Below are 23953 nucleotides of genomic sequence, written 5' to 3'. Positions count from 1 at the left end.
AACACTGCTGCTGAACGTTGCTGCTGGACACTGCTGAACGTTGCAGAACGCTGCTGCTGAACGCTGCTGAACGCTGCTGAACGCTGCTGAACGTTGCTGCTGAACGCTGCTGCTGGACACTGCTGAACGTTGCAGAACGCTGCTGAACACTGCTGCTGAACGTTGCTGCTGGACACTGCTGAACGTTGCAGAACGCTGCTGCTGAACACTGCTGAACGCTGCTGAACGCTGCTGAACGCTGCTGACCGTTGCTGCTGAACGCTGCTGCTGGACACTGCTGAACGTTGCAGAACGCTGCTGAACACTGCTGCTGGACACTGCTGAACGCTGCTGCTGGACACTGCTGAACGCTGCTGAACGCTGCTGCTGGACACTGCTGAACGTTGCAGAACGCTGCTGCTGAACGCTGCTGAACGTTGCAGAACGCTGCTGCTGAACGCTGCTGCTGGACACTGCTGCTGGACACTGCTGAACGCTGCTACTCAACACTGCTGCTGAACGCTGCTGCTGAACGCTGCTGCTGGACACTGCTGAACGCTGCTACTCAACACTGCTGCTGGACGCTGCTGAGCGCCGCCTCGTGCCCGTCATGCGGAGGCGCATCAACACAGCACACGGAACAGGGTTCGTTATCACGCCAGGATCTTTCGATGCAGAAAGATGACGAATAATGACGATGAATAATGACGTCATTACGAGGGGGAAAAGCCCTGGAAAGAAATAAAACAGGTTTCCCTCTGCTCAAACGCCTGTGTGCCATGTTTTGATCATGAGGCGACACGAACTCGGCCAAACTGCCTGAAGAGGAAACGGTTTGATTTGAAAGGGTTTCAAGCGGACCCCCGTGACTCGGTGAGGGGCGGAGTTAACTCCGTGATTGTCGAGGCGAGGGTGTGGCGGCTGCGGGGGGGTGGGGGGGCTGCATAGTGTGTGATAAAGGCACGTGGGGTGGTGTGTTCTCACCGAGTGCACGTTAGCAGGGTCCAGTCTGAGGGACTACGTTGGCGCTGGCCCGCTGCACTCCCTGGTTCGGTAAGGTGAAGCGACACGCTGCTCGGAAGGAAGACCGACGACAGGCGCGTCGCTGAGCTCTCTCCGAGGGGTTCAAAGGTCAGAAATCCCCTGGCGGCGAGCAAAGTCTCGCTCCCGCGTCGGCCTCCGAATCCCCTACAGGCTCAGAAGGTGAAGTCGTTTCAGCGGCCGGTCACACGGAGGATCGAAAACGGTCTCCTCCGGCGTCCCCGCATTCGCTCGAAGCTCGTCTTTGGTTGGTAGCTCCCGTTCCCTCCTCCCTGGTTTAAGATTGACACCATCCAAAACAAAGTGCTGCCACGCACGGTGTGTGTCTCTGTGTGCACAGCTTGTCTTGAGTGTTCGCTAGTATCAATAAAATAGGCGCACACACACACACAATGTTGATATTCGGGCCGTTTTGGAGAAGAGCTGGCCCTTTAGCAACAACGATGAAGATTTTTTTTTTTTGTTCCTTCTCCAAAGATGAGACGTTCCCTTACACTTCCTCTATTACTCCATCCCCACCAGAGTCCCAGCACCGCAGCACAGATAGATCAGCTATCGGAGACACGGGTTCTCCTACACCCGGCAGTCCGTGTTCGGCGGCTCTCCTGGGCTGCAGTGTGCAGTGCTTTGAAAGTTGGACGTCAGGTCTCAAGGGGTAAGCGAAGGGTAGGCTAGGTTACCACGACTGGCGCCCGGTTTATTCATAAATGCTGTTCGGTATTGGCGAGTCCGGAAAACAACGTTCCTCGCTCCTTTTCAATGCTCCTCCCCCGCATCCTCCCCCTCCCCGCGTGAACTGAGGCATTTCCACGTCTGTCCAGGAGGGAGGGAGGAGCAGGGAGGTCGTGCCCAGAGGACAACCCTCGTCGGTGCCCCCGTCCTCTGTCCGGTCACACTACGAACTCCGGCACCTCGTCGCTAGTCAGGTCCAGGGAGAAGTACTTGTTGGTTCTCTTGATGGGGTAGGAAGGATGCTGCTCCCCGCGCATGCCGGCGCACTGCTCCGCCAGGCCCTGGTATCCGCAGCCGTCGCTCAGCTCCTGGGCGCAGCCGAACGTGTAGCTGTGGGCGGTGTCCTGGCAGAGCTCTGCCCACTCCAGGCAGCCCTTCTGGTAGAGGCGGATGTCGTCCAGCGATTGGCTGTGCCGGTCGGTCGATGACTGAGGTTTCCTGCACACGGATGTCTGCGGGCGAAAAAGCGATCAAGTCTTTAAAGAGATACAAAGATGTGTGTGTGTGTGTGTGTGTAGCTTGAAACAACTCTAACACGCTTTTCTTTGGGTAGGGTCTTGCTGTGTACATGGTTTCTGTGTCACGTCTCTTTTTCCTAGTAACCTTACATTTACATGCACACGACATCCATCCATCCATCATCCAAACCGCTTATCCTGCTCTCCGGGTCGTGGGGATGCTGGAGCCTATCCCAGCAGTGACTGGGCGGCAGGCGGGGAGACACCCTGGACAGGCCGCCAGGCCATCACACACACACACACACACCTAAGGACAATCTAGTACGGCCGATTCACCTGACCTACACGTGTTTGGATTATGGGAGGAAACCGGAGCCCCCGGAGGAAACCCACGCAGACACGGGGAGAACGCGCAAACTCCACACAGAGGACGACCCGGGACCACCCCCAAGGCTGGACTACCCAGGGGCTCGAACCCAGGACTGTCTTGCTGTGAGGCGACCGCGGTAACCACCGCGCCACCTACACAATTCATATGAACAGCTTTATCAGACTTATCATCCCATTTCGGTCTCAGTTAAGGGCTGACCTTGTGTTTGCTGCCCCCAGGCTGTGGAAAATAATGGTTGTTCTTAGATGTACTTTTTATATACATTTGGGGATGTGGGACTGAGATGAGTATTTGCAGCCCGTCCGCATGTGAATAGCACCGATTACACAAGAGTAACAGTGCATGTGATGAACCTGATATCTGTCCTGGTGTTGAGGTGTATCCCAACAACACCGACAGCCACTTGATACTGATGAGCTCTCACAGTGACCCACCTGAGGAAGGGACTCGATGCTCTGGCCTCTCATCTTCACCACCGTCTCAGAGGAGCTGGAGGTCGAGGAGCTCACATCTTTCACGATGAGTCCTGAGAAATACAGAGGGATGATAACCTTTAGCTCGGTAACAACTCTCTAACAAGCCGTTCTCGGTTCGGCTTTGCAGAACAGAACTTTTAGCGAGCTAAACAACCTTTGATGACCTGCTCTCGGGTCAACATTCACAGGACAACATTGGGACTGCTGTGGCTGTGTACATGAAAAAGAAGGCTGTTGCTGAATTGTGAACTCATAGCAAAGAACCCTGCCCTCTATGCGTTGGTAGAAATACAGGGATATGGGCGTCTGGGTGGTGTAGCGGTCTGTTCTGTTGCCTACCAACACGGGGATCTCCGATTCGAATCCCCGTGTTACCTCCGGCTTGGTCGGGAGTCCCTACAGGCACAATTGGCCATGTCTGCGGGTGGGAAGCCAGATGTGGATATGTGTCCTGGTCGCTGCACTAGCGCCTCCTCTGGTCTGTCAGGGGTGCCTGTTCGGGGGGGGGGTCCCCAATTGTACTTGGCCAATTTCCCTATGTTCCGAGCTGTTCCAGTCACTGCTCCACCCCCTCTGCTGATCCGGGGAGGGCTGCAGACTACCACATGCCTCCTCCCATACATGTGGAGTCACCAGCCGCTTCTTTTCACCTGACAGTGAGGAGTTTCACCAGGGGGACGTAGCACATGGGAGGATCACGCTACCCCCCCCGAACAGGTGCCCCGACTGACCAGAGGAGGCGCTAGTGCAGCAACCAGGACACATACTCACATCCGGCTTCCCACCCGCAGACACGGCCAAATGTGTCTGTGGGGACGCCTGACCAACACGGGGATTCGAACCTGCGATCCCCGTGTTGGTAGGCAACGGAATAGACCGCCACGCTACCCAGACGCCCCATATGTTTAGCAAATTTGAAGTAAAATGAAATGATTGACGTGGCGTGTTTCCAGTAGCTGGTTTTAAGCAAATAAACCAAGTGCCGTTGCGCAGGATGTAACACGACTACATCGTCTACAGCATGTTGGGGAAACGCTCCTCCTCGTCAATGCAGAAATTACAAAAATCCATTGTCATCTCACACTGACACATCAGACAGCCTGTTGGAGGCACGCTAAATTGTTCTCGTCTTACTTTGTTGTGCAACCTTCCAATGTTGTGTCAGTTTCATGTGAACAATATGTGTAGGCGTCCTCGGCTTTCAAAGCCGATTCTCATTCCGACTGCGATTCTGGCGGCGTGACACGTGAACGCAGATGTCAGAAGGGCAGCGTCTAAAGTACAGACGCCCTACCTGAGTATCCGTTGGTCTGGTCAGGAGACATGGTTAACATGTCCTCGGTGATGTGGATGCACAGGTCCTGGTTGAGCTCCAGGGCCATCTCATGAAGCTCCTCGTAGTCCTTTGGGTCGTCTACCAGCATCTCAATCTCTATAATGAAGAACAGTTTTGTTTAAATGGTCTGAAAACAACACGTCAAGCTAAATTTCTGGAAATTGAAAACTTTGCAAGGGAAACCAGTTCTGGTCAATAATTACTCATACAACAAACACCACTGATTGTTGAACTCCGACTGTAAAAATTACCGATATTTTTCCCACGCAGAGCAATAAAATGTTGCACCTTTTTGAACAAATCCCATTTATCTACTTTTACCAGTGTTATATTTGTATTTTTCCTTAGTTTTTAAATTTATTTAGCTTAATAGTTACAAATGATTAGTTACAAATAGACGATATAGTTAAATTCAGTTTTATTTTTTTCAAGTCAAGTTTAGCACAATGCTTTTTCATGGCTAGTTTCCGTCTCAGTTTTTGTTTCAAAACAACTTTGGCTCTTCCTCATCCCCTATCCGAATCTCACCGTCATCGTCCAGAATGCGCTCCTTGCCGCTGCTCTCGATGCCAGAGGTGTGGGAGCTCCCGTGGCTGGTGGTGGAGGAACTGCATGTGCGCAGCGGACGGTGTGGGGCCTGGCCGGGGGCCCTGAAGCTGTCCGTCTCGATGCCCGACGTGTGGGAGCTGCCATGGCTGGCTGTGGAGTGGCGGGACAGGCGCTTGTGGTGGGAGGCGCTCCCCGCGCTGCTCCCGCTGGCCCGCGACCGCTTGTCCAGCTGCTCCATGTCAAGATCCAGGGCATCGCTTATGTACGACTCTCGGTACTGCTTCTTCTCTGCATGTCATCAGAACAAGATGCATTCATTCAACCCAGAACGGAAATAAACCCCCCTCAGAGCCAGCAGTCTGTCCTGATCTACGGGTTACAGAATAGGTTCTATCTTTGTAACACGTCAGCAATGCCTTAAAAACTATTTCTATATTGCTTAGGATTTTTTTTTAAACAAGGAAAGTCCAGAGAAAATTTTAGATCTCACGGGATCCAGCCACATGCGTGCCAAGCACTGGACTACTGATGATAGCAATTCACTCATTGCATTAAAAGTTTAATGGAATGGGCATCCAGGGGGCGTGGCGGTCTATTCTGTTGCCTACCAACATGGGGATCGCCAGTTCGAATCCCCGTGTTACCTCCGGCTTGGTCGGGCGTCCCTACAGACACAGTTGGCCGTGTCTGTGGGTGGGAAGCCGGATGTGGGTATGTGTCCTGGTTGCTGCACTAGCGCCTCCTCTGCTCGGTCTGGGCGCCTGTTTGGGGGAGGGGGAACTGGGGGGAATAGCGTGATCCTCCCACACGCTATGTCCCCCTGGTGAAACTCCTCACTGTCAGGTGAAAAGAAGCGGCTGGTGACTCCACGTGTATGGGAGGAGACATGTGGTAGTCTGCAGCCCTCCCCGGATCAGCAGAGGGGGTGGAGCAGCGACCAGAATGGCTCGGAAAAGTGAGGTAATTGGCCACATACAATTGGGGAGAAAAAGGGGGAGGGGGAAGGTTTAACTGAGGGAAAAAGACAAAGAACAAATCCTGGAGCAATACCTTCGTTCTCCTCCAGCCGGCGGACCTGTTTGAGGACAGGCTGCAGGTTCATGTAGAGGCGGTGGCTGTTGCTGAGCAGCTGCAGCAGGTGGCGGGAGCGCAGGGGGCAGCCTGTGTAGTAGATGAGCTTACGAGCCGAGGGTAAACCATCAGGAAGGATCTCAAACTTCTTGCCCTAAAGGGAAAAAAAAAGCACAAAAAACAAAACACAAAGCTGAACGATACAGCCGGAGTCGACCCAAACCCAAGTCCCTTAACCTAGCCTGGGTATCTATTCTGCCACGACGCTGCCCATGAACACACCCATCGGCGTCGCCAGGTCATTTTGCCAGGGCGTAAGCCCTGAACGGTTTTGGGTGTAGCCTCAAATATAACTTTAACGTCAGCCTATGTGAAGCCCGACAAAAACCGAACGTGTGTGAATGTCCGATAGTCCTCGTAACACGCGTGGGAGGGTCTGATGGACAGCGCTGAGTCGCGTGACACAGATGAAAGTGGGAAGAAATGTTTCCAAAAGAGCAGGAAGGGTAAGAATTTGGCCTATGCAGCAACTTTTCAGTAACGGTTGAATTTGCCTGTTGATTTATGCTACGAATTGGACTTGGCACCTATATTCATGATGATGGGAAGCTTCACCGTGGGGGAAAACACCACAGCATGTGGACCACCCGTATGTGAGGACGGTAAAAATGTTCCCTTTCCTGGGAAGACTGCGGCCTCTAAGGTCGGCATACCTGCCACGTCTTCATTTGGGGCTTATAAAAAAAAAAACCCTGCAACTCACAGCAAGAAGGTCCTGGGTTCGAGCCCCAGGGTAGTCCAACCTTAGGGGTCGTCCTCTGTTTGGGTTTCCTCCGGGTGCTCCGATTTCCTCCCACAGGCCAAAGACATGTAGGTCAGGTGAATGGGCTGTACTAAACTGTCTCTAGGTGTGAATGTGTGTGTGTGTGTGTGTGGGCCCTTATAGACTGCCGCTATCCCTCAACCCTCTGTGAATAGTGGACAGGGCCATTGTAACTCCAGCTAATGGTCACGGTAATCTGCATATGAAACTGGTTGTTGGTTTCAGTTGTTATACCACTGTATTGTTTAAAAGGGAGGGACACCTGCGGGCAGTTGAGACTGAAGAGGCCGCTTAATGCCCCTTTCCCACTACATGGCACCGGCTCAACTCGACTCCGCCTTTTCGTTTTCCATTATCGGAAAGTGCCGGCATTTTGGTAACTGTTACCACTTTTCTGGTACCGCCTTTGCCGAGGTTGCAAAAATAAAACCGGAGCAGGCACCAGAATCAATGCAGACCTCCGATTGGTCACCACAGAAACGCGTCACTGCGCCATTTTGCGTCACTGCGTCATCAATGTGCGCTGAGATATCAAGGTCGACGCTGGATCCCACGGGGTGTAGGCACGGAAGTAGCCGTGACTGGCTGTTGCGTCGGCCAATAGACAGCGCAGAACCTCGAAGCGCGCGGACTTGAAGCGGACGACGCGCACTGAAACATTTAGCTAGCTAGCTAGCTAGCTTACAGCTGAGCTCGACACTGCCAGATCGTACTGTAGTCCTAACCCTACCGCTATCGCTACCGCTAGCTAACTAACGTTAACTAAATTAGCCCCGACTATTGCTCGGTCTGGCGGTCAGCCCGCTTCGAGGTTCCGCGCTGTCCATTGGCCGACGCAACAGCCAATCACGTCTACTTCCGTGCCTACACCCCGTTGGATCCAGCGGCGACCATTTTTAAATGCCGAAGCGGTCGAAGCGGAGTTATCTTAAAATGACATTTTGAAATTTGAAAGCCCGGCGTCGCTATGACGACCAGCTACACTGAGCCGAGCCGAGCCGAGCCGGTACCACGTAGTGGAAGAGGGGAGTTAGACGAGCGATGAAACCTTTCCGTCAATAAACGTTGCGTGCGGACGAACTGATTCCGCTTTCTGGGATTTCTGCGCCCGGATTACTGAGCATGCGTCAAGACGGCTTGACGTCACGTCCCATCCTCTCAAACCTCACGGCGCACACACACACACACACACACAACAGACATCGTACGAAAAGTTACGCTGAATTTTTCGTGGAGCGATTCAGTGCGCCTGCGCGGGGCGGCGGTGGAGCGTCTGCGGGAGGGGGGGCAGGGGGGCTGATTCCCTTCCCCCCGGGGGGGGGGGTTAGGGTTAGGGATAGCTACGTGGTTGCATACGAATTTTTGTGCGTTACTCTTCGTACGTTTTCCTACGACCAGGGAATGAGAACAGCCTGCACACACACACACACGCTGCAGGAATGGACCAGGTGACGGTGAGGACGTGAAGGAGTGAGGGTCTTTCCTGCTCCAGGCCCCGGGCCCTGCCTCACATCCAAACACACGGCCCTGCCAAGGCTCTTGCGAGTACAGGGAAACGATAAGCAGTCGTCAGGTCTGTTCCTCATTTCTTCACAGAGGGAAGAAACCAAACACACCACTGACAAGTTGCTCAAGAGAAGACATGTTGAGTGAACAAATGGAAAAACCCGCAATAAAATGGTGGGCTGGTGCTCCCCCCCCCCAACGCTTTTGGCAGAGGCTTGACCCAATAACAGTTGGTTCTGGTGTCAGCGGGGGTGTTTTCAATACAGCCCCATAAACATTTCTGCAGGGGCTTTGGAGTTTCAGAAGTAAAAAGGGTGGGTTTACAGTTGACCGTGGGCCCGAGCTCTTGATTTATCCATTGGCGTGTTTCTAAAGAAACTTTGGATATATGTTTTTTTACTGGCATGGGGGGGGGGTGGAGGCAGGTTTACTAGCACGGGGGTGGGGGTGGTAGAGGCAGGTAAAAGAGGTTTTAGTGTTTTGCATTACACCGAAGGGAAATGAGGTCATTAAAACTCCCACTGACAGTTCTCTCTGAAGTGACTCAAACATAAGAGACAAGTGTGTCCCGGCTGCGATATTATGAACCCTACATAGCCCTCGCCAAAATCCCGTACCCTGTCCCAAATCTCGCGAACGGACGCCGGATTTCCGCTGCGTTGCTAAGGAAACAATCAACTATCAACTCGGTGCGAAGCAAAGCTAACGTTAGCTACCTTCAATTTTGTAATTTTGTATTTTTCGGAATTTTGAACAGCTGGCTGCTTTTGTAATTTTGGACTGCTGGCTGTCAACAACAGAACGGAGGTAAGTAACGTTAGTTGTCACACGCCTCTGCTCCTTGGATACGTTATTGGTATTATATTAATGTTGATTGTGGATAACTTAGACAGGTTAAATTGTGGGTGTACAGCGTTTCCTTGATGAGCGCTAACCCCATAACAACATATTTTCGCGTTGCTACGGTGGCGCACACGTGACAAAGCCAGAAACGGGATTTTGGCGAGGCCTATGTAGGGTTCATAATATCGCGTCCCGGCTGGCGTGGCGGTCTATTCTGCTGCATACCAACACAGGGATCGCCGGTTCGAATCCCTGTGTTACCTCCGGCTTGGTCAGGCGTCCCTACAGACACAACTGGCCGTGTCTGCGGGCGGGAAGCTGGATGTGGGTATGTGTCCTGGTCACTGCACTAGCGCCTCCTCTGGTCTGTCCGGGTGCCTGTTCGGGGGGGGGGGGAGATAGCGTGATCCTCCCACGTGCTACGTCCCCCTGGTGAAACTCCTCACTGTCAGGTGAGGACCCCTATGTGACTGGTAGGACGTCCATTCAACCACTGTGAACAACTTGGTTTGGGAGAAGCGAATGAGATAAATCCTCACAATGCAACTATTAGCAAGGTTCCCTTGAGCAAGGCACTACATCTCAAACCGCTCTGGTACAACTGCTCATTTGTCACCAGTAGAACCTGATGGCTGCATCGGGTAGGTGTGTAACGGCGTGCTGTACATTACACCATGTGATGGTCTGCAATCCTTCCCTGCATGCAGGAAGGTAGAAACATCTTCATCATCATCATCATCATCAGTTCTGTAACCTATGGAGGTCATAGGAGCACAGCAGATGTCTCAACAGGTTGAGTCATCATTGGGTTCCAGTAGGGGGAGTACCTGGTGGTCCCTATCTCCTGTCCAGGTATGGATGGCCGTCGGTTCCCAGAGGAACTCCTCCGCCCTTTGACAGGGTTTGTTTTTAGTCCTGCAGGGGGTCCACACCCCCTCCTCACAGCAACCCGAGGGTTGAGGCAGGGGTGCCGGTTTAGTCGCCGACGACCCGACGGTTGCAGTGTAACGTCGTACCCAGGACACCATAGACAGCTCATTATGATGTTACGCTATGGAAGGACAATCCGGCGGGAACCAGGTCAAGAAGACCTGAACCCCCACACCAACACCGACTAACCGGCCTCCCTGCTGGTGGAGTCCCCCGCTGCAGACTACAGCCCGAACACGCGCGGGAGTAGAGCGGTGTTACGTGACAGTTTATTAAAAGGTTTACAGTCACTCCTCATATGAGTTTCTTATTTCAGCAGCCACATGGTCAGGCCATCCGACCCCTACGAATAGGACAGCTGGGAGTCACATCCTCGTTTTCTGGCTCATCTCTGAGACCTCCCTGACAGGGCCCACACACATTGGGAAGGCTTGGCCTGGTCCAAAGTGGGCCCTTGTGATCTGCCAACGCTTGAGGAGAGAAAAAAAAAGCTAACCTCTCTTTGTGCGTCTTTCCCTCCTGGATCCGACACCGCCGCCGGACACCCAGAAACACTCGCCCTCATTCCCACCAACAGAACGAAGTCAGCACCTCCCCTCCCTCCTCCCAAACCATCGCAACATCTGGTGTTTATTCACATACACACACACATCCCCTCGGCCTTCCCCTCTCGCCCGTTGGCTGCAGCAGCGGTGGTGTGCGCTGTGCCTCAGGGTGGAGCAGAGCCGGCAGCCTGTTATTGGGGAGAAGGGTGGAGCAGAGCCTCGAGAGGCCCCTCGCATCCCCGCAGGAACCGCATGACCGCGCCACTGCCGTTTCACTCCTACAACGCGCAACAACAGCCCGTCTAAAGTGCAGCGACACGAGAGGACAGATTTAGACCAGATTGTTTCATTAGCCACACGACCGAGGCCGGTGGAACTGGTTTTTGGTTACACACCAAACTCTGCAGCACAACACACACACGGACAACAACAGACACTCCGCATATTATTCAGAGTCCTGATGGGTAGGGGGAAAAAACTTTGTGAGGCTTTTAGTCTTAGTGGACAGTGACCTGTAGCTTCTCCCTGGGGGGAGGAGCTGGGAGAGGTGACGAGCAGGATGCGAGGGGTCAGAGGTGATCTTCTTTGCTCGCTTTACAGTCCGGTTAGTATGTAGAGATTCAGCTGAGGGGAGTGGGTTGCCTGGGATTTTGGCTGCCTTGTTGACAATCCGCCGCAGTTTTGTTCTGTGTTTGACTGTCCGTGTCGCCGTACCCTACTGTAATGCTGTAATACTATAATACTGTAATACCATAATACTGCAATACCATAATACTGCAATACTACAATGGAAGATGTTGTGATGGACTCGATACTGGCTGAGTGAAACAGAACGAGCAGTTGATGTTTGAGCCGGTATTTTTTAAGCTGCCTAAGAAAGCAAAGTCGTTGTTGAGCTTTTGTGTTCAGTGTTAAAGCTTCAGTTGGCAACTTTTTTTGTGTTTGATTTGGTAAAAATGCCGTAACACCCCTTCAGCTATCAGTAATATAAGTGGTCTGAGAATAAATCGGGATCTCAGCGTTATCCCCTGCCTCTGTGTTCAGGAATCTGAAAATGCCACCGCTCCCGTAAGCTTTGACCAATCAGGGCCTCTCCCTGGCCTCTCCGCCCTGATAGGCTGAGGGGCTGGCCCTACTTCTTGTCAATCATGTTGCTGTCTGACTTCCCTGAGCGTTCACGAGAAATCCATAACGATGGCGGACAACGAAGCCGGGGCAGCGCTGGAATCGACTCCTAGTAAATTTCCAGTTCCTCTGCTGCCAACAACTGCACATTCAAGCTCCTTTCTGTTTTCTGTAGCGTTAGGTTGTTATTTCTCCGTTACCACCGCCGGTAAAAATGAACTCACATGAATGAGCCTGAGTTTTGTTTGGGGGAAGGGCTACCTGAGGAAGGGAGGGGCTGGAGAAGGAGCAGGAGGGGAGGGGGTGCTGGTGTTTGTGTTCCAAAATCTCTCGAAATCTCTCTCTCTTGGTTCTCTTCTCCAAAGTTACCACCGCAGCTTTAATTTTCCTCTTCAGGTTATGTTCCAAGGACTTTAAAGGAGTTGGTGGGGGTGATGGGGTCTCCGTTCATTTGTATGGGTGTTTTGGGATTCGGAAGTCAATAGTGGGTTCTTGGGTTTTGGCTGTATTGAGCAGAAGGGTTTCATCGTTGCTGGAGATGAGGCCTACAAAGGTTGTGTCATCTGTGTATATTATTATTTTCACAGAGCTGTCCGTGGATGCAAAGTGGGTGGTGTAAAGTGAGAAGAGCCAGGGGGAGAGAATGATGAGCACAACAGGAAGTGTGTCACAGCTGAGGGGCACAGACTGCGGTCACTTGTACCAACAGAATAATGTCGGGCGAAAACCCCTTCTAAGCAGAGCTTTCATACACCACCTGGTTTACCTTTAAACAACAACGTAGGTCTTACATTCAGGTGGACAAAACGGAAATCATCAAAAGAGGGGCAAGTTCTCTTTTTCCAGCACCGATAAGTGGTAACGGCCTCCCCTACAGAGTGGGTTTGCAGTCGATGGAGGCAAGTCAAGCGGTGCTGCACCCGGCTCACCAACCTTAACACCAGAATGACCAGGATTTCACTCTTACCTAAAACCACCAGGAGCGGTCAACACGACCGCCAGTTTTTAAACTCCATATTCTGTCAAGACTACAGATGTTAGTATGTCTGTTATGAAACTAACTGACATCAAAATCAACATTTCAACAACTTCAATACTATTTTTCATCCATCCATTTTCCAAGCCGCTTATCCTAATCAGGGTCGCGGGATGCCGGAGCCTATCCTAGCAGTCATTAGGCGAAAGGCGGGGAAACACCCTGGACATGTCACCAGTCCATTTAAAATGGCCGCTGTCCAATGCCTGTAAATGCTGCAACGCCTCGGTGGTAGCCATGGTGCGTCTGTAACGGCGTCTGTAACCAGACATGTTGGACATAATCAAACAGCAAGTTTAGACTATTCCTCTGCACTGGAGGGCGCTAGTGTGTTTCCAGGACAGAGCAACGAACACGGCCAATTCACCTGACCTACATGTCTTTGAACTGTGGGAGGAAACTGGAGCCCCCGGAGGAACGACCCGGGATGACCCCCAAGGTTGGACTAGCCTGGCACTCGAACCCGGGACCTTCTTGCTGTGAGGCAACCGCGCTAACCACTGTGCCACCGTGCTAACCACTGCTCCACCCCCTCTGCCGATCTGGGGAGGGCTGCAGACTACCACATGCCTCCTCCCATACATGTGAAGTCACCAGCCACTTCTTTTCACCTGACAGTGAGGAGTTTCACCGGGGGGACGTAGCGCGTGGGAGGATCACGCTATTCCCCCCAGTTCCCCCTCCCCCCCGAACAGGCTGACCAGAGGAGGCGCTAGTGTAGCGACCAAGACACATACCCACATCCAGCTTCCCACCCGAAGGCACGGCCAATTGTGTCTGTAGGGACGCCCAACGATGCCAGAGGTAACGGGGATTCGAACTGGCGAAGTAATGGTTGCTGTGTTGGTAGGCAACCGCGACCGCTACGCTACCCGGATGCCCAACAGGTCTGTACCTTTTTTTATTCCCGCAAAGTTATTAAACTTTGAAAATCGAAAACCGTCAAAATGACGGCCCGGGTCAACACTGTGTGTGTGTGTGTGTGTGTGTGTGTGTGTGTGTGTGTGGGTGGGTGTGCGCACACACATGAAAGCAGTCTTCTTCTGAATCCCTGATTGGTTCCAGAAGGCTGTCTCGGGGCGAGGATAAACAACAGGTTGGAGAAGAGCCGCCTCTACAGGAAAGCCTTCCAGAAACCTGTGCAAGAGCTGCAGTTTTCACAGACGCCGCCCGGACCGCGGGAGGAGCTCGGCTTTCATCGCCACACGGCGCTCGACAACAAAACGCCGCCCGCCACAGGCCGCTCGCTATGTGTGAAGGATCTGTGTGACTCACAGGAGGGGCTGGGAAATGTTCTGCTTACCACAAACACCAGTTTCCCGACGTTGGTCCAGGGGAAATCGTACAGCAGTTGCCTGACGGAGCCCACGTTCTGAAACACAGGTCGCACACAGAATCAACATCAGACTCGCAAGTCTTCACAGCACTCACAGTTTGACCTGATGGGTCGTTCAGTCGTACCGACACACAACACAACATTTGAGGAAAGTGCTATAAAACGTTGTTACCTCAGGGAGTTCATAGAGGGTGAGTGTTTCACAAAGGGTTCAAACACTCCACAGGTGGCGCCTGTACTAATCTCCAAGTAATATTTGAGAGGTTTGAGATACTTTATTGATCCCCGTCGGGAAATCACACTGCATTTAACCCCTCCTAGCTGTGTAACTAGGAGCAGTGGGCAGCCGCCATGCAGCGCCCGGGGACCAACTCCAGTTCATCTCGCCATGCCTTGCTCAGGGGCACAAACAGGAGTATAAACCCTAACATCTATCTTTTTGATGGTGGGGGAAACCGGAGCACCCGGAGAAACCCCACCGCCGACACGGGGAGAACATGCAAACTCCACACAGAGGACGACCCGGGATGACCCCCAAGGCTGGGCAACCCCGGGGTTCGAACCCAGGACCTTCTCGCTGTGAGGCGACTGCGCCACCATGCCGGGGCAGAAGGATCTTGCAGCTGATATTGAAGTGGTCAGATATTATATCAACTATATCAGATGGGGAACAACACCAGAGAAGCTAGAGGGAAATTCATTCCATATGAAAACAGTACACATATTACGGCGCACCAACTAGACTTCACAAAATGGGAACTGCTGATGACAGTGGATGCTGGAAGTGTCGGAGCAAGCTGGGCACATACGGGCACATGATGTGGGAGTGCTCCACAGTTCACCCACGCTGGTGTGAAACTGTGGAGATACTGGGGGGCTGGTTGAGTTCCAGTACACACATGGCTTTGTCTCCTTGATGACAAGACAACCATCCATCCATCCATTATCCGAGCCACTTATCCTGCTCTCAGGGTCATGGGGATGCTGGAGCCTATCCCAGCAGTCACTGGGCGGCAGGCGGGGAGACACCCTGGACAGGCCGCCAGGCCGTCACAGGGCCGACACACACACATTCACACCTAGGGGCAATTTAGTATGGCCGATTCACCTGACCTACATGGCTTTGGACTGTGGGAGGAAATCGGAGCACCCGGAGGAAACCCACGCGGACACGGGGAGAACATGCAAACTCCACACAGAGGACGACCCGGGACGGTAAGTGTGGAGAGTGTATGAAATGGATGAAATGGGAAGAATCTGATTTTTGATGCGAATGATACCTCAACCCCCGAAATTCCCTTCCTGATCGTAACTCAAAGTATAAGGTACAGTGGTGGCTGGCCAGTACAGGGCGCCGGGGCGCTGCCCCCTTCTAATATCAAGAGATGAAAATCTACTTTTAAACATGTAAAATATAATTTAGTTGTATAATGTAAATAATGATGAAATAAAAGTGTTGTCAGTCTGCGAGCGCCTGTCAGCAGCATTAAATATCGGTTCAAATGGTGTTTGGTTGGTTTCTGTCTGAATACATATACTTCCTGTCTGAATACATATACTTCCTGTCTGAATACATATACTTCCTGTCTGAATACATATACTTCCTGTCTGAATACATATACTTCCTGGGTGAGGGGCGCCGCCCAAACCATACCTCATGTAAGCCCTCAAACTTGTGGTGAGCAGGTGACCTGAGGCTGCTGTCTGATTTGTGTCTTCAGATTTTCCAGGGGGCGCAGTTCTGTGCTGCCCCAGACACTCCCACTTCTATTGGCAGCGAATTGGTATTGTTTTAATGGTTTTTGATCGAATGTGATTGGACAATTCTCGCGGCTGTCAATCATGTTCACACCCACTACCACGCCTCGTCTCGACAGTCAATCATCCGCCATCTATGAACCCTTATAAAATCTATAGGCTACATTGTCCTTCTGAATAACTCTGTGACTGTGTGGACATTAGAGCAGCCGTCAGGTGTGCTGCACCAAGGTAAACTGCGCCCCCCTCCAAACATTTTAGCACCAGCCGCCACTGATGAGGTAGTACCTGGAATATTTGTATCCCACGTAAAGTCAGTCCCAACGTCAGCGATGCCTCGACTTCCTTTTTGTCCTGTTAGAACGACAAAGAAAAAGACATTTGCTATAGATGTAAACTGTAAAGGACAGCAGAATTATTTTACACAATGCTGCAAAAATGTCAATCTCGGCACGCCACCAAATCCCAAATTCGGTCTAAAAATCTCATTATTTCTAAAAACAACAGAGGAAACTCGTTTTGATAAGAGAATTCTCCTTGATTTTAACGCAGTTTCAGTAATTTTCTAGTCTCAGGAAATTCTCTCCCCCCCCAACCTTCACAGGGGCTGCTGCACTGACGAAACCTTAGGAGAACAAGGAATTGGACATGCCCTATCGGGAAGAAAAACGGGGGGGGGGGTATTTTGTTGCACCCTGCTATAAAACTGGACTACCATTAAATTAACAATCTGTCATGATTTAAACTGCCTGGACAATAACAACCCAGAAGAATAAAACTACATCCACACAAGGGATGCGACGATATAGGATTTTATCTGCAGATCGCGATAAAAACACTCACGAAAAGTTGATCTCGGTGAATTGCATCATGGGGATAATCGCGAATATCTTTAAGAGTGACCTGAAAAGGTCTCTAGACAGACACAGACACGGGGAGAACATGCAAACCCCACACAGAGGACGACCCGGGACGACCCTCACACGGTTAGACTACCCCGGGGCTCGAACCCAGGACCTTTTTGCTGTGAGGCGACCGCGCTAACTACTGCGCCACCTTTTCTATTACTCGCAAATGAAAGTGGAAAAGGAAGAGGTTAACTTGTGTACTGTTTGGACTGCTAATGTGTCCACGGCACAGGCTGAACTTATCTCACCACAAGGTCATTTGCTGAAGGCCAGACAGAATTCAGTCTAACGAACATATCACATAACTTATTTGGTGTGAGATCGCGGGACATGTATGGAGGTGTGTTATATTAGTTCTTCTCCTCTCACTGTGTCATTGCTCTTCTTTGTTATGGATTGTAGTGTCTGGTTAGCCCATGTGGGCCGGGCACCTTTGGCACGTGACACTTTGAAACACAAATGATTTGCTAAATTACCTACCAGAAGGGATTCATCTTGATCCAGAGCCGGGCTTTGTTTTGGAATAAAGGCGACATACTGGTCACATCAATGCTGGTGCAGGCAACACATCTCTTACCTTTTCTTATTTTTAAATTTTCCCCATTTCTTTCTCCCCAATTGTACCCGGCCAATCACCCCACTCTTCCGAGCCGTCCCGGTCTCTGCTCCACCCCCTCTGCCGATCCGGGGAGGGCTGCAGACTACCACATGCCTCCTCCCATACATGTGGAGTCGCCAGCCGCTTCTTTCCACCTGACAGTGAGGAGTTTCACCAGGGGGGATGTAGCACCTGTGAGGATCACGCTACTCCCCCCTGTTCAAGCTTCCCCCTGAACAGGTGCCCCAACTGACCAGAGGAGGCGCTAGTGCAGCGACCAGGACAAACACCCACATTCAGCTTCCCACCCGCAGACAATTGTGTCTGTAGAGACGCCCGACCAAGCCGGAGGTAACGCAGGGGTTCGAACCAGCGATCCCCGTGTTGGTAGGCAACGGAATAGCCCATCACGCTACCCGGACGCCCACACCTCTTACCTTATAGAGTCGGTAGTAGTGGACAGTGACATCATCAAGCTGCGCACACTCCTTGATGTACTTCAGATGTGCCTCGGATGCCGTGAGAGCAAACTGGTCTTTGTGCATGTTGGGGATGTGCCTCAGGATGTAGTCACGGCCACGCTTGGCTATCACCTGGGGGGGGGGGGGGGAGGATCAGTTTACTAGTCTTGTTAAAACAACTCTGTCTCATTCAAAGTAAACCGGCTGTGCATAAGAACCCCTTGCGTTTCCCAAACACATTCTCCTTGGCATGTTGCCTTTCCCGCCTGGTACAGAGGAGCACTGGACAGGACCGGGACCTGGATTTGATCCCAGCTTGATACACTTAGGCCTGAGCCAACATGGTCGGCCTTTAACTGGCAGTGGCACTAGGAGACCTGAAGTTCACGGACTGTACGACGGCCCACGCCGCTCAGTGGCAGACTGACGGGGCAGCCGGCCAGTGAGGTGACGGGAACGCCCCTGGGCGGGGGGGGCAAAAAAATGTATATCTCGTAAGATTCCCCCTTGAGAGACTTGGATTCGTACTGGATGTGAAAACCAGTGGGCGGGACCTGGAACCACATTTCCGAGGCTTTGCGTGTGGCTTCCCTAAGCCCCTGTCAGTGAGCTCTCTAACGACGCAAATCTTGGGGGAAGATTTGCTGCGTTCGCCACGTGGTGCCGAGCGGCTTCCGCGCCCCACTGCTTTAAAGCGGCGATAAGGAGGCTAATCGCAGGAAGTCGGGGCCAATCAGAGGGGCGGGACGGTCACAGACCAGAGCAGCGAAGGCGGGGGAGGGGGAGGGGGGGGGTTACTGGAAGAGCCATCGCAGCTGAGGCATTTAAAAAAGTGAAAAGAACCACGAGTGTGCCACTTCCAGGGACAAAAATAAACTTGATGCCCCAGTTTTTTCTCATCCCGCATGCTGCGATGTGGAGCTGTCGCAAAGTGTTTGGCCAGCATGATTAACTGACGGCGGATGCAGACCCACATACAGCCCGCGGGCTGCAGGCATGACCACCGCCCTGCCGGCTGGGAGAGGTAAAACACCTGAGGCTCGTCAAAATTTCCCCGGCGGCAAGTCGTCTTTGTGCGTCTTTTGTCCTTAACGCGTGTAACTGAATAATTCTCCACATAGGGAGGTTGTTCGGTCGCTTAGAAGCAACTAACAAACAACCGATGCGCGTTTGAATTTTTCTTAAATCGCTTTCAAAATTGGGAATTTACACATTTAATTGGAAAGAGGGCCAGTGAACCATCACTGATCCAGAAACAGTTCAGTATCAATATAATTCATATACTCAGGAGACTGATGATCTTTTTCACAATTTAGACCTATCCGGGACACTTGGGGCGACCCAACCAGAACATCAAATATTGAAAACGGCCAATAGGATTTTCCCCAAAATGACCCAACGGCGTATCTCTTCAGCTGTAGAAATCTGTGGAGCCACTTTAGAATAACAGCCTTTCTCTATGGACACTGGGGATTTTCTTCTTTCTTTCTCCCCAATTGTACCCAGCCACTTACCCCACCCTTCCAAGCCGTCCCGGTCTCTGCTCCACCCCCTCTGCCGATCCGGGGAGGGCTGCAGACTACCACATGCCTCCTCCCATACATGTGGAGTCGCCAGCTGCTTCTTTTCACCTGACAGTGAGGAGTTTCACCAGGGGGGATGTAGCACCTGTGAGGATCACGCTACTCCCCCCTGTTCAAGCTTCCCTCTGAACAGGTGCCCCAACTGACCAGAGGAGGCGCTAGTGCAGCGACCAGGACACATACCCACATCCGGCTTCCCACCCGCAGACACGGCCAATTGTGTCTGTAAGGAACACCCGACCAAGCCGGAAGTAACACGGGGATTCGAACCGGAGACCCCGTGTTGGTAGTTAACGGAATAGACCGCTACGCTACCCGGACGCCCCCTGGAGTCGGTATTTTCAGTGTTTAACTAGTGCTCTTATGCAGAGAAGACCCACTTAAACCCTTTTTACACCAAAATTGGCGTGTATAAGCGGGTTTTTTAAACGCGGGTAAACCCGCTAAAAAGAGGCGATTATGACCCCTTTCACAGTGCCGGCAGACCCGGGTCTGACTGCCAGCAGACGGGTTTGCCTTTCTTCTTCTTCTTCTTCTGTAGCGTCATCGTTGACGTCGTGACGTTCGTGATGTCACGAACGCGCCGGAAAAACGGAAGTAAACGGTAGAAAGCGGCGTGGAAGCCAGGGAGGCGGTGGTTAACGCTACTCTTTTATATCCTGTACTTCAGTCTCTCTTACCAACCCAACGCAGACTGAACGATGTTCGAGCGCCGCTTGAACGAAGACGCTGTGCCCGCAAACAACCCCCACAAATGTTTTCACTCAGTTTATGACGCGCGGACAAGGGCTCCACGCCATCGCCCAAATTGGCGTGTCCACCCGGGTGTCGCGTTTACATCGAGGCCGATCGGAGGGGGAGCCGGTAAATACCCGTGACTACTGCAGAGTCAGTTGACCCGGGAGTGAATGCTGATTGATACCCTTTTTACATTGACCACAAAAGGCGGATGTTAGCAGGTTTCTTTGGCCAGCAGACACCAAACAGCTAACAAAAGGAGCACGCGGCTAAAGGCGTAGCACCCAGATAACACCGTGGGGAAAGGTACAACTTTTAGTAAAAACAACAGAGTATGGGGGTATGGCTGGGATCAGAGATTAGGAGAGTAGTTAGGATAGGGGGCCCAGAACTTAAGGGGCATGTTAGACACACTCACCCACGGGGGGAAGTAAGCTTCGGGTTCAAAGTACTTCCCAAAGTGCTTGTTTCGTTTGAAGTTGCCCAGGTCAGCCTGGAGGGCAAAGGCGGCCAGGAGGAAGTAGGCCTCCTCCCTCTGGATGCACTGGGAGAGCAGCACCTGTTTCCTCAGGTGCCAGTAGTAGTAGTATCTGGCTGAGCGGTCACTGGATGGGGGGGGGGACACAGAACAAAGCAGGCTTAATACCGTTAAGCATTAACTGCGAGGTGAGAGAATAAATGTGCGTCATTGTCAAACTCGCAAGTTAAAGACCTTTTAATGGACTCTGTTTGGACAGATCCAAACCCCAAAATGCTGTGCTTACGCCTCAGCTAACATGGCACTTCACTGGCTGAGCCGGCGACACAACCGCCTATAGCACATTCCTCAAAAAACTACCATTACTCTGCCCAATGATAAATAAACCAGACTTTCAAGCTAGCAATCAATGGCATATCTTAGACATTTGAATTTTCAGATCTCCTTTGGTGCGTTTAGTCTAAGGTAGTCGTTTTCAAAGTGTGAGGCCCGCCCCCCCTGGGGGGGCGCCACAGAGTATCGGGGGAAATACAAGAAAATGTCTGAACCCAGCAGAAAGTCTGACGTTATATATTTAGAGTTGGGGATTTCTGATTGAAAGCAAGTATCGGTGGAGGCTGCAGGGGGTGAGCGACCTGCAGCCTCGTTCCCGTCGTCGGTGCGGCGCCGCCTCCTCCGTCTGAGGGCAGCCAAGACGCAGACTCACTGCTCCCATTAAGGTGAGGCTATGTAGGCTATCCGTGGTGGGGGTAAGAGGAGTGAACTGTTTCCCAGAGCTCCTTGTAAACTTTACTTGACAGGTCACGCTAAGGCCTTAGCATGGTGTCGGGGAGCAGCACCGCACACCAACGGGTGGTGTACATTTTCACGTTCTCCGTTCTGTTTTGTTAAAAGGTGACCGACGTGTGTTCAATTCTTTTCTTCTTGTTTTTTTACTTCAGTAACATGCACAAATAGGCATTGACCTATATACTAATCCCCCCCCCCTTTTCCTTCCCAGTCGAATCTGGCCAATTACCCCACTCTTCCGAGCCATCCCGGTCGCTGCTCCACCCTCTCTACCGACCCGGGGAGGGCTGCAGACTACCACATGCCTCCTCCCATACATGTGGAGCCGCCAGCCGCTTCTTTTCACCTGACAAGTGAGGAGTTTCGCCAGGGGGAATAGCGGGTGGGAGGATCACACTATTCCCCCCAGTTCCCCCTCCCCCACGATCAGGCAGAGGAGGCGCTAGTGCAGCGACCAGGACACGTACCCACATCCAGCTTCCCACCCGCAGACACGGCCAATTGTGCTTGTAGGGACGCCCGACTAAACCGGAGGTAACACGGGGATTCGAACCGCCGACCCCCGTGTTGGTAGGCAACGGACCGCTACGCTACCTGGACGCCTCCTCTGCAACCCTTTATTTTCAAACAGAGTGGATTATTGTTGTTATCATAATTACTGTATTATTCCCTTTATTAAAAGGAGGGCGGCCCGCTGCCTTGCTGTTCTCTGAAGGGGGCTCACGGTCTTGCACTTTGAAACCCCCTGGTCTCACTTACCTTATTAACCTGCCGTTCTCCACGTAATACTGAGCCCTGAAGTGAACGATCATCGGAGGCCCAAACTGGTCAATACCCTGGGGATGGACACAAGGAACAGGTTTTCCACCACAGACAAAACAAGGGGTCGTTACACCACGTCCTGTGTCTTGGTAAACATGCTGACTCAAGTATGGAAATGGACTGGTTTGATGTGTATACTGTAGGAGTTAAGGGAGTCAAGGGTAAGGTTCGATTCGTGGTCTTTGCTGGCCTCTGTGGTGAGCCGTGCAAGAACGACGACGGTTAGAAATACTCACTGAACAATTAATTGCACCCCCTCCCCCCTTTTCTCCCCAATTGTACCCGGCCAATCACCCTGCACACACCTCTGAGCCGTCCCGGTCGCTGCTCCGCCCCCTCGGCCGATCCGGGGAGGGCTGCAGACTACCACATGCCTCCTCCCATACATGTGGAGTCACCAGCCACTTCTTTTTCACCTGACGGTGAGGAGTTTCACCAGGGGGACGTAGCGCGTGGGAGGACCGCGCTGTTCCCCCCCAGTTCCCCCTCCCCCCCGAACGACCAGAGGAGGCGCTAATGCAGCGAACAGGACACATGCCCACATCCGGCTTCCCACCCGCAGACACGGCCAATTGTGTCTGTAGGGACGCCCGACCAAGCCGGAGGTGGTAACACGGGGATTCGATCCGACGACCCCCATGTTGGCAGCTAACGGAATAGACCACTACGCCACCTGGACGCCCTTAATGCACTTTTAAACTTACTTCCAAATCAATCAACCAATTAACCATCCAACCAACCAACCAATCAATCAATCAATCAATTAATCAGTCAATTTAATTCATGCAGCACATTTTGCACATTAAAATTAAGGGCAATGCACTTTATATAACAGTAAGTCAGAACAAAACAAAGTAAAAACTGTACATTGTGTGTATATATATATATATATCAGGAAGTACACGGTGCAGGGTATTTATTACCTTGCTGGCCTCTCTCTTCCATTCTTTGGGACAATACTTGGATAACTTCTGGCCAAGCTCCATATAGATGTGCTCATTGTCTGAAGGGGGAGAGACAGGTTTAGCAGATACACTCACCAACCCTGTTATCTCACTGTGTGTGTGTGTGTGTGTGTGTGTGTGTGTGTGTGTGTGTGTTTGTGTGTGCGTGTACAGCTATCTTTGTGAGGACCAGCAAGGGTTATTAACCCTTGGGAGTGAGGGCCACTTTGTAAAGTGAGGACATTTAGGCTGGTCTTCACTTCCTTTTCACTGTGATGGCCTCCGGGGCCTGTTTAGATGCTTTTCTTGGCTTCAGAGAGGTCCTCAGTTGAGTGGGAAAACGGGAATTAATGTGTATTTACGCCTGTGTGCGAAATCTAAATACACACACATTTTGCACTCTATCGCCCCATTAGATTGCAGATTAATCTGTTGTTATTTTTTGACCCCCCCCCCTTTTTCTCCCCAATTGTATCCGGCCAATCACCCCGCTCTTCCGAGCCGTCCCGGTCGCTGCTCCACCCCCTCTGCCGACCCGGGGGAGGGCTGCAGACTACCGCATGCCTCCTCCCATACACGTGGAGCCGCCAGCTGCTTCTTTTCACCTGACAGTGAGGAGTTTCACCGGGGGGACGTAGCGCATCGGAGGGGCCAATTGCGTCTGTAGGGACGCCCGACCAGGCCTCCGATCCCCGTG

At 52.1% G+C, this 23953-nt stretch overlaps 1 protein-coding gene across 2 annotated transcripts; it reads right to left on the bottom strand.

Annotated features, from left to right (window-relative positions):
* Window positions 1–536: 536 nt before the first annotated feature.
* frmd6 (FERM domain containing 6) lies at window positions 537–22780 on the bottom strand. Of its 2 annotated transcripts, XM_056296215.1 has the most exons (10): window positions 22250–22780; window positions 20642–20828; window positions 17879–18034; window positions 16224–16289; window positions 14145–14213; window positions 6013–6187; window positions 4942–5250; window positions 4372–4509; window positions 3036–3127; window positions 537–2204 (listed from the first exon to the last, which is right to left on the bottom strand). In XM_056296215.1, exons 1-10 carry the CDS (start codon window positions 22300–22302, stop codon window positions 1911–1913), a joined length of 1539 nt encoding a protein of 512 aa, XP_056152190.1. In that variant the 5' UTR covers window positions 22303–22780; the 3' UTR covers window positions 537–1910. The 2 variants fall into 2 exon arrangements, with proteins under 2 accessions (XP_056152190.1, XP_056152191.1); XM_056296216.1 differs by lacking the exons at window positions 14145–14213; window positions 16224–16289; window positions 17879–18034; window positions 20642–20828; window positions 22250–22780 and adding an exon at window positions 13868–14040.
* Window positions 22781–23953: the final 1173 nt, after the last annotated feature.

The sequence above is a fragment of the Lampris incognitus genome, chromosome 16 (genome assembly GCF_029633865.1).
Source record: "Lampris incognitus isolate fLamInc1 chromosome 16, fLamInc1.hap2, whole genome shotgun sequence".
Classification (NCBI taxonomy): domain Eukaryota; kingdom Metazoa; phylum Chordata; class Actinopteri; order Lampriformes; family Lampridae; genus Lampris; species Lampris incognitus.
Note: the sequence above shows the minus strand (reverse complement) of the source record. Positions and strands in the feature narration are given on the sequence as shown.

Bases quoted from the DNA above. Each gene is read 5' to 3' on its own strand.
- frmd6 (XM_056296215.1), bottom strand. From the start codon at position 22,302: ATGATCGTTCACTTCAGGGCTCAGTATTACGTGGAGAACGGCAGGTTA. The intron at 20,829-22,249 runs GTAAGTGAGACC...CCCCCCATCCAG, and splicing joins GAGAACGGCAGGTTAATAAG to TGACCGCTCAGCCAGATACT. The intron at 3,128-4,371 runs GTAGGGCGTCTG...TGTATTTCTCAG, and splicing joins CCAGACCAACGGATACTCAG to GACTCATCGTGAAAGATGTG.